This window comes from Hakea prostrata, chromosome 11, assembly GCF_041222555.1.
Source record: "Hakea prostrata isolate BN-2017 chromosome 11, UWA_Hpros_2, whole genome shotgun sequence".
In the NCBI taxonomy this organism is placed as follows: domain Eukaryota; kingdom Viridiplantae; phylum Streptophyta; class Magnoliopsida; order Proteales; family Proteaceae; genus Hakea; species Hakea prostrata.
The window spans coordinates 15,598,204-15,609,150 of record NC_142610.1 but is presented as its reverse complement, the minus strand read 5'-3'; the positions used below and the strand labels follow the sequence as shown (position 1 = coordinate 15,609,150).

At 36.6% G+C, this 10,947-nt stretch overlaps 1 protein-coding gene across 1 annotated transcript; it reads right to left on the bottom strand.

Annotated features, from left to right (window-relative positions):
* Positions 1-3,227: 3,227 nt before the first annotated feature.
* On the bottom strand, positions 3,228-5,148 carry LOC149000375 (uncharacterized). Its single transcript, XM_089139038.1, has 3 exons — positions 5,068-5,148; positions 4,549-4,777; positions 3,228-4,451 (listed from the first exon to the last, which is right to left on the bottom strand). Exon 3 carries the CDS (start codon positions 4,330-4,332, stop codon positions 3,262-3,264), a length of 1,071 nt encoding a protein of 356 aa, XP_088995164.1. The 5' UTR covers positions 4,333-4,451; positions 4,549-4,777; positions 5,068-5,148; the 3' UTR covers positions 3,228-3,261.
* Between the last annotated feature and the right edge of the window lie 5,799 nt (positions 5,149-10,947).

Here is a 10,947-nt window from a genome sequence, read left to right as displayed (position 1 = left end):
AAGTTTCATTAAAACCTTCATTTCCTTTTTTTACTTGAATCATATAAAAGCTCAAAGTGGATTTTTATGAAGAAAATAAAAGTTTGTGGAGACATTCAAGACCTCCTATGATCAAGATGGTGAATTTTTGAAGCTTTGAAACTGATGTCCTTATCAATGTTCGATTGATTACATACGAAAAAGAAAGAAAAAAAAAAACCTTCCATAAAAATTATAACCAAATGCAACCTATAAAGATATTAGACTTCATTAAAAACAACGGAAAAGGCAACCTTTGACACATAATCAGCCATCAAATTGGCATCCCGTGGAATGAAATTGAGATCTTTGTTTCAGAAGTGTATTTTGGTACATGGGCAGGAGGCAAGGGCCGGTTATTCCGGGCCGCAATTGTTGCCGCGCCCCATATGTGGGCGGGGCGGGCTTGACTGCTTGGCTTTTTTCTGTCCCTTTCCCAACACACAAGTAGCATTCATAAACTTCGTTGGTATCAAATATTAATGTTTAATTGACTCAAAGTTTTTTTTTTTCTATTAAAAAATATATATATTGAGAAAGAGAACTATTACAAGCATTGCCGTCTACATTACAAAGTTGTAAAAACAAAAAATTGATGCATAACAACTGTCAAAAACTCAATCGATAGGGGCAAGGCCTACCTAGATATGTTTGGTTGGAAATTTGAGTGACAATTGGCAAAAACATCCCCTTTCATATCCAACATTCACTCTTGGAAATGACTGCCGCAAGCTGCCAAAGGTGGGATTTTTGCCACGTCATCAGTTTTGGATTCAACGGTTCAGATTCAAAAGTGATGGGTTTAAATGTAAAAATAAAAAATTTATTTTACTAAATATATTTTTAAGTTTTCAAATTTACAAAGTATATCCTTCTAAATCGTCAAAAGGGTTGAAGATGAAATTGTTCTTTAAGCCCATAACTTAAAAGAGAAGGTCGAGGACTGTGCTGCTGCTTTGGTTGCTTTGTTCAAAGACTAGCAGCAACCACAATAGCAATTTAGGGGTTGGAAATAGATTGCCTCAATAGTTTGGGGTACCCAGTTGAGCTTCACCTCGACGAGGTGCCGCTCCGCCTCATCGGTTTGATGCAATAGCGACGTTAATGGCAGCATCATAGCTGCTACTGCTGCTGCTATTAGAGGGCATCTAGGGTCAACATCTCAAGGATTACAGGGAAATAGTTCATCTGAGATTTCAGATTTTGAGAGCAGACTCAAGATTGCAAAAACGCATAATAAAAAAATTTCAAGAAATGGAACAAAGGGATCAAATTGTTTAGATCTACATTACATTTACGTAGTTTTCATGGGATCCAGAGATGGGTTTTGTGTTTTGGGACTAAGAAAACAAAAAGTGGAGAGAAGGGCGAGAGATTGGTTTCACTAGGGTATTCTGAAGACAGGTTACTTGTGTGAGTAGCAGCGTCCAAAAGAGACTGAGAGGGCAACCGAGGCTCCATTTGACGAGTCGGTGGAGAGAAACATCTCTTTCGCTCTCCAGGGCTTGTAAAATATGGGTTCGCTAGGGCGAGAGAAGGGTTACAATCGGGTAGGTGAAGGGCTCCATTTTGTATTTGCAACTTTTAAACAGGGTTCCTGTGTGTCGCTGGGGGCGCCGACTCCCCCGCGCCGACATTTCCATATGTCGGCGATATTCGCCGGCACTGCGCCGACAAGTCGATATATCGCTAAATTTGCCATATTCTGTATTTCGTTTGTTTTTCGCCGATTTTTCGTTCGTTTTTGCCGGTGACATAGGGCCTCTGCTCGCGCTCCTCGTGTGTCGGCCTATGTGAGCATGGCCATACTCAACATTTGTATATGATTGTAACTTTGTCATCTCTTTACTAATTGTGTTGGGCTTTTGCGTGCTTTTGGAGATTTCAAATCTCGACTTCAAATCTCTAGAGTCATGGTGGTGTTCTGTTTGGTTAGTTTGAATTTTTGGAATGAAATTTATAGATTTATCTTAAAAATATTTATTGAATTATGATTCAAATCTTTAACGTTTTGATAGTATGGATGAAACCCCTCCGGTTTTCCCCATAATCTGGTTTTCTTTTGTAAATGTGAATCTCTGTTTCATGAATCTAGAGATTCACGCAACCAAACAAGTAAAATCTCCCATTTGTGAATCCGTGAATCTCTCGGATTCGCATAACCAAACAGGCCCTTAGTGTATTTGAATTCTCTTTGCATATTTACATTAGTTTATATGAATTTTCAAAACTTCCAGTTTTGCCCGCATATAGCCGGACATGTGTCAATTATAAACTTTAGGTTAGGTGATGTTTTAGGTCAAAATAACACTCCCAATGTGTTTATTGGCCTCAAATTAGGTTACACGTCAAATTTCGGCAAATGACCGAAATACCCCGCGGGTTCGATGAAATCGAACCCCTACCAAAGTTGGCCGACTTGGCGATATTGCCCATGTCCCGTGTCGCTGGGGGCGCCGGGCATGGGTCGACATTTCGAACTTTGCTTTTAAAACCCTTGAGGGTAGAACCAAAAAGTTATATTTACAATTAAAACCTCACCTTTGATTCCACACCGTTAGATTACTTTTTGTACATATGACGAAATCTCCACCGTCAGCAGCTGTGCAAATAAAAATCCCTCATTTTTAAAGACCTGCACTTGGTAGATATGCTTTTGTACATTGCTTTCTAGATAAGGATGATGTGTCTTGAAGCCGTGAAACCTATATCCGTAAAACTTTATTGGCATCAAATATCAACATTTGATTGGTTGACAGAAGAAACATTCCCTAAACCAAAAGGTTGGCATCTGAATTATAATATATTGGGAGCCAAGATTTGATATAATGCCAGACTTCCAAAAATTCAACCCAAAGGGCAACTTTTGACATGGAATCAAGCATTTGCTTGACATGAAATTGCATATAATAGAATATATAAAATCTTATGAGAAATTAGCATTCACAAAATTTTATTAATATGAAAGTTCTACAAGAAAGCCAACCTAATCAGATTCTTATGATTCATTGATACCAGGTAGACATTCCCATTCGTGTGAAGAATCATTCAAAATGGGAAAAATCAGATATACACAAAGAATATTCAAAATTCAAAATTAACACAGAAGACTTTGAAGGCCAGAAATATTATTAATAATATTACTGATCAAATTGATTCTTGGAAAACCCAAGAACTCTGAACTACTTTGCTACCAAAACTTTCCTACATCTGCAAAACTTATATGGGACTCCTGAAAATAATTTATGGAAGGTTTAGGTCGTTCATATCCAGCGACTCAAGCCAGGCCTGCGTTTCAGGCGTTTCGGGGGAAAAATCAAAACCAAAATCGAGTTCTGAAGGAGCACCACTTTCTCCAAACCCAAAGACTGAGAAATCATCAAAGACACCGAAATCACTCAAGTTCTGCTCAGTGTTCTGCATAAAAAATGATTCCAATTCAAACCCAGGGTCTTCGTCGATCATGTTAGGTAATGGACTACCCATCGGAATATCTGGTATAATAATTTCTTGTTTTTGTTGTTGTTGTTGTTGCTGCTGCTGATGTTGGTGATGAACAGATAGCTGAGCAGTTTTGCTTGGAAGTTCAATCAAATGGGTAGCAGCAGAGTTGGATATATCAAGCACAGAAGATGGAGAAGAAAAAGAAAATAGACTATCTGTTTCTTCTGTATGAGAAACAGAGCCAACAACAGAAGAGGAACAAGGAACGTCTCTAATCTTCTCAACCCAATGCCTAACTGAAACAGTGCCATTGTTCTTCCTCGACAGATTCATTCTCTGCAACTCAAATTTCTGTGCAGCAGTTTCATAAGCTTCTGCAGCTTCTTCTGCAGTAAGATAAGTACCCAACCAGACTCGACGACCTTCAATAGGATCACGAATCTCAGCAGCCCATTTTCCCCAAGCCCTCTGTCGAACCCCTCTATATTTAGAGCTAGATTTGGAGTTCCTCCTTAAAACCCTTCTGGGGTTTTTGTGGATTCTAGCACCTGGGTTTTTCAAAACAAAATTGCTACCTTGGGAAGAACTATCAATCTCCTGAGCAGATGACCCCGATGGAACAATTGGAACACTAATCTCATGAACCAGGCGTTTAATATACCTTCTGCCACCATTAGATGTCACCGTTTCATCTTCACTAGAAGAAGAATCGGTAGCATCAGGATCATTGCAGATAATTCGGATCTTTCTGGTTTTGTGCTGGGTATCTGGTTCCTCTGCAAGCATTGATTTATCTGCAATGATGGATTTCTCTCCTCCTTGCTTAAATGGCTTCTCTTGATTCACTATTTGTCTCTGAGGCAATGTCATTTCTGAAATTTCTCCTCCAAAATAGGGGAAAACAAAACTTTCCAGAAAGAAGGTCTCTCACAGATTAAAAAGCGTCTTATATGAAAAAAACCCCAAAAATTTTGAATCCAGAATATATCCTGCAAAACCCAGGAAAAAAGAATCCATCAAAACTAAAACTCATCAAAACTAATCTGAATACGAAACTGTTAAGAACCCATTTGGGTATAAACGTACCGTTTTGATCTCAAACGCATCGAAACCTTTTGAGACCTCTCTTGCAGGTAAAAGCATGTAAAATATCTTGACAACAGAAAAGATAGACAAGTAGGAGAAGAGAAGAAGAAACAAAGAGCTGCTTCTTAACTGGAATCAACTAAGCATAACTAGCCGACATAAATCCTCAAACCTACCTTTTCTCTGTAAATCTCCCTCCCTTTTTCTCTTCCGATTTGAGAAAGAGAGCCTGAAAGAGGAAACACAACGAGTATAAAAAGAAAGCCCACAAGACAAAATACATAAAAAGATTAAAAGAATAACATAGCAGAGGATTACGAATCAATGGCTACGATTGGTAACCCATAAATGACAAAAATCATACTGAGTTGTTTTACGATTTTTCGCAGAAGTCTGAAAAGGACTTGAGAGAGAGAAACCAAAAAACCCAGATACACCATAAACATATCTTTATATATCAAAATGAGAAAGAGAAATATCAAAAATTTTTCAAAAACCCAGAAAGTTTTCCTCTCTTACTTCGATCTTTCTCTTGTATATGAAGCTAATCTGGAGACCCTTGGTTAATAAAAACTCTTCTTTTCCACTCTGAACTCAGTGGTTCAGTCTCTGTAATTCTATCACTCACCGTCTCTCTCGTTCTATTAAATTGGAAAAAAAAGTGATGATGACCTGGCATGGTAATATGATGGCCATTCTATGTATGACCCATGAAGGTTCTTAGCATACATACATCATACATGTATACACTTTAACGAACAAGGAAATGTCAACGGTCACATCAACTAATTTTGACTTTTTTATGTGGTTATTTACAAACTTGCCACTGATTTGGAATCGTTCTTTTGTTTTATAGCTGTTTTTTTGTAACTATTTTCGATGTTATATATGAATCTTTGAATTTTGAAACATTCCAGATTTCCAAAGAGAAAATCTCGCTTGAGATCAGAATTTAACTGCGAACGTTTCTGGCGCGCGTGTACTTCACGTTTTTCAAAAATTTCCCTTGAAGGCCAAGGAAGCTATTTCCAAAATAAAATAAAAGTTAATATTTGAAGTCTTTCAATCTTCCCTTGTTGAATTTAATCATTGAGAAATTGAGCACGTGTTTTAAAAATTTGGTTTTGTGTCACTAAAACTGATTTTGATTCAAACCCATTTGTTCTAAATCATTGGGATTGATTGTTATCATATTTTCTTGAGAGGTGTTCAATGTGAGACATCTAATATTCAATGCCAACTAAGGTATTTTTATGAGAAGTGGAAGTTATTGATTGTGTATTCAATGTATATCATATTTGAATCAATAAAAATTGACAACCAAGAAGTGAAAATAAGGAAGGAAGGGCAAATTGTCCAGTACTCTCGACAATGTCGTATCACCAGCACCTATTCTTATTTGGTGTACTAAAATCATTACTATAGCCAATCAGGAGTTAAAATATTATATCGACGGAGATTGGAGAGGCAAATATTAGGTATAAGTACAAGAGCATTGAAAGTATTTCTTTCGTTGAATTCAAATAATAGAGATAGCAATCGATGATTGCTAGCTGGTTAACTTGCATTAATGAGACGGTCAATTAAAGCTAATAAAGGAGTATCCAGTTTGAATTTCACTTGCGTGGAACGATAAAATTGAGCGAACACTGCATGACTTCAACGTCGATATTGTGGAACGGTCTCTTCATTCCCTGAGCAGTAGAGGAACCAAACCCAGCATCAGACAACCTAATATTGTCATCAACTGAAAACTATTATATCTCGTGTTAACTAAGAAAATAAAACTATATATTAAACAAAACTATGATGGCACCATAACATATTGAACTGCGCCGTCTAAAACCGCACTATAACATATAAGTGTTATGACATTCATATCGACAACTCAACAAGGTACAAACCCATATGAATCATACTATACTTAGATCCATCAATGCACTATAATTATAATAATAATAAGATCAATGACAATGAATGATGGGTTGTAAGTAAGTTGACTTGGACATCACTTATATTTACACAGCAATGGTCAATGTTAAGTCAACTGTTAAAAAAAAAAAAATAAAAAATAAAAAAGAAATAAAATCAGTGATAATGAATGCCTCCGATTTCAACCATTTTTAGAATTTATTTATGGACCCAAGTGTTTACTCCTCGGATCCTCAAACCAACATTATATTAATATCTTTGAAACTACTTCCAGTTGAGTGAAACCAGAATCGAATAGTAAATCCAAAGCAAGCAAAAATCGATTAAGGTGGTTAGGCAAATTAAGTCAATTTGGATTTGAATCTAACTAGTATGATTTTAGTTCAATTCAGTTTGGATTCTATTTCGAGTCACTCGATATAATATCCACCATTCAATAGAGAAATGTTAGTGTAGGTGTAACTGGATCAACATGCAACTAAGGAGCTGTTTAATAATCTATGGAGAAAATAGTTTATGGTGTTTTTTGCTTCAAAAATAAATGAATTGGTCGAAAAACCATTTGATACAATGGTTTTATTTTCATTGATTTTTGCAACAAAAATTGAAAATTATGAAAGACTCTCAAAAACATTTTGACGCAACATGAAAACTGTTCGATAAAATTGTTATATTTTTTGTGATTTTTGCAATATAAATTTAAATTTATGAAAACTTATGCTTGGAGGAATACTTTTAATACAAGAACAACTTGTGTTGCATTTTTGTTTTTAAACAAAAGTTAGATATGGATTGTGTTTAAGTGATATAATTTTAAAGAGAGGTATTCATGGAATTTGGTGTCTAAAACATAAGAAGTTTGCTAAAACCTTCTCATATTGTAGTTGAACTTTTCTATTCATATGATACCGTTTATGTTTCCAGAAACAATTTTATCCACCACCTATAAAAGTGTTCTTGCTTCCAATAACAACAAAACTACTTTTAGTGTTTCTCGAAGTGAAAACAGTAGTGAGTTACCAAAGGAGTCCTAAAAACTTTTGGTGGTAGTGACAACCTTACTAACCATAGTAAAAAAAAAAACTCTTGCTACAATACTTGGCAATCGTTTATGACTCTTAGGGTGGTGCGTTTGATAACGTTCTTAAAAAACGTTTTTGGCATCTCGTTCTTTGGGAATAGAAGAACGGGAACGTTGATAAAAGTTCGTTTAAGCCAAAAAGTGTCAAAGAGCTTTTTACGGGTGATAAAATGGTTCAAATTGAAGCCTTGACGGTTTATCAACACCAACTTTTTTCACCAAAAAATACCAACTAATTCTTTGTGTTTTGATATTTTCCGGTTTATCACCCCTTTTCTAGCAAGCGGTCTTTGCCGAAACATTACGGTTTTGCATGCGGTTTCTCATGGACGTTACCGCTACTTGGTAATCATATTATATGTTTCTAGCAGTATAATCGCTAAAGCAAATCAACTTTTAGCGTAAAATGTCTTGAACTAAGGGTGTAAGCCTGGCCCTCACTACTCAAACCGCCTTGGTTCTCATTGAGCCGAATAAGGTTTGGCCTACTTTTTTTTCAAATCCTAAGGGTGGGTTGTGGTTGATGAATGCAAATCTTAGTCAAGGCTGGTTGAGCTAGGGTTGATACTTTGACCCAGCTCAACCTAGCCCTAGCTGATCCCAATTCTAACCTTAATTTTAACTCCGACCTAATTAGTGATTTATGATGAATGAGCTAATGCACCTTTCTTGAGAACATAAAACTTATATATTTAAAGTAGTTGATTGGGCTTTGGAATTATGTACGAACCATAGAGGTTTGAGTTTATTTCGAATATAATTAGTACATGTAATTCCTCTGTATGGGTAACCATTTTAGGCATATATTGTTGGACTTCTTGTAGAATTTGTGGAGGAAGACTCTGCAAGAACACTTGTAAGATTGTTGTAATCACGAACTAGAGGATTTTGTATCATTAGTACTTTCTTTAAGATATCTAAACACCTGATATGTACAACACGGTTTTCAATTTTCTCTTCAACTCCTAGATCAGTCAGCGCCAACATTCGTGGTTGCACCCCAAAAAGGTTACTTATGGTGCAATTGAGTTATATTCACTGCTAGGCAGTTAGACAACACAGAGAGAGAGAGAGAGAGAGAGAGAGAGAGAGAGAGAGAGAGAGAGAGAGAGAGAGAGAGAGAGAGAGAGAGAGAATTCATTGTCCAAAAAGGAGCTCGAGTCAAGGTTTATATAGAGCCCAAAAGCAATGGACAAAAAGGTAAGATACATCTCTTGTGAGGGTACCTCTTTAGGGCACTCCCTAGCAGATGGCAACAGACAGTCTCAAGATACATCTCGAAATGTGAGGGTATTAATATTAAGTCTATCAGTCCCTAGATAAGTTATGGCATCTCACAAGTCTCAAGTCATATAGAAATATGAATATTAATATTAATTATATTAGTTAATAGATAAGTTATATAACCATGGATGGGTAAGACTAGAGTTCAAGCTAGGTTCGCATCACACACGGATTCACACCGTATTGCATGAGTGTGATCCTTAACCCGAAAGGTAAATAACACAGGTCATTTCCATACATAATCAAATAATCAGCTCCTTATTATTCGATGTGGGACTAAAGACCCACGACAAAAAATCATAATTAATTAAAACATACATTTACATTAAAACAATTTATATAAGTTTTAAACATTTCCAACATATATTGGTGTGTTGAACATTTGGATGTTACCTTTTATTTTAATTTTTAAGGTTTCAAAAAAATTGCAATTTTGAAAGAGTGCAACTTCATTATTCTTGTCGATGCAAGGTTAATCAGAATTAATCAGGGCCATCAGGATTAATCAAGGCTAATCAGGGCCAACCTGGTCATGGTCAGTCAAGACAGGCCTAGATTGGACTAAACCTGACAAGGTATGGCCAATGTTGAGATTCTTGAGAAGCCTTTTTAACCTTAAGTTGGATTTAGGGCAGGCCTGGGGCTGACCCAAAGGAATTCGGATCCTCACCCTGTTGGGGTAGCACAGAGTGCTCCCCGACGGGTTTCCTACCACACAAAACAGTGGGGCCCACGGATGAATTTTATTTTTTTTTTTTTTCTTCAAAAAGTGTTTTTCACTGTGGGTCCCACTGTTTTGTGTGGTCGGGAACACGTCGGATAGCACAAAGTGCTTCCCGTCGGGGGAGCTGATCTTGACTCGACCTAAAGGGTCTTACAATTGAGCTCTTCCCAACATGGCTCTGTTGCAGTTGCACCCCTAATGTCTTCAGTTTCAACCAATTTCACTGCGTGTGCCCAAAGTGTATCATTGCCATTTTCTCTTCACATACGCAAATTCTTAGTGCATTTTTGTTTGTGTTTGTCAAGGGTCATATCATGACAATATGGTAACATAAGAATCACCTCATGTGCCTAGCGACAAGATCTAATGGTGTTATTATATTTGTGGTCTGTGGGTTCTCTTTAACAAAACTTGGAATCTATTGGACATTTTGGTTGGGTTTGTGGCATTTAGCCGAGCTCCTAGAAGAAGAAGAAGAAGAAGAGCAAAATGATTGAGTCTTTTGAAGGAAATCAAGACTAGAATGATTGTAATGGACAAAGATATGGAAGATTGGAAGGTTGTTGTTGTTGATCTAAATAATAGAGGATCAACTTTGATATAATTTGGATTGTCAATTTCATAATTTCCAAGATCATATAATGGAAAGAAGAAAGAATATTTTTTAAAGGGTATTTTATATTAAATAATTAGAACGGCAGGGTGAGAACTATTACGTATAACATCAAGGAGGATAAAAAAGCCTTGCACATTGCTATTTTGTTGGATCCTCTCTCTTTGCCTGCTCAGCTCTCTCAATATGTTGTAGAAGAGCGACAGGGTCGTAGGTTCTTTAGAACCTAATCCTGTATTATTGTGTATATTTTATTTATTTCTATTAATATAAAGTCTCCTTTTCTCCAAAAAAAAAGAAGCCATATATGCGACAAATTTTATGCATTCAATCAAAAATTACCACTCTACCAACCTTACATTGACAATAAATTTCCCTTTTGCCCAACACTATCCTTAAAGGGAGCTTTGTCGTGAAGGATCGAACTCAAGACCTCCCCACTGAAAAGTATAGATCTTTACCGCTCAACCAACCCTGCATTGACAGATTCCTTTTTGTTTATGCGTATTTTGACTGTTCTTTAAAGTAGTTTTTACATATAATTGAAATTTTAAATTTAAGATAGACTTCGTTCGAAGATTCAAACGCTAACCTCCTACGTGGAAGCTTGATAATGCTTCGAGAGGATGAGCGGTTCCTTATCTCACGTGATCCGTTCCACTTGGGGGTGTTTGTGCGTGTGAATACCAGCCGCAATTTGCACGTGAGTATTCTACTTCGACCAATTCTAGAAATGGATATTTATCATCATGGGTCATGACCATG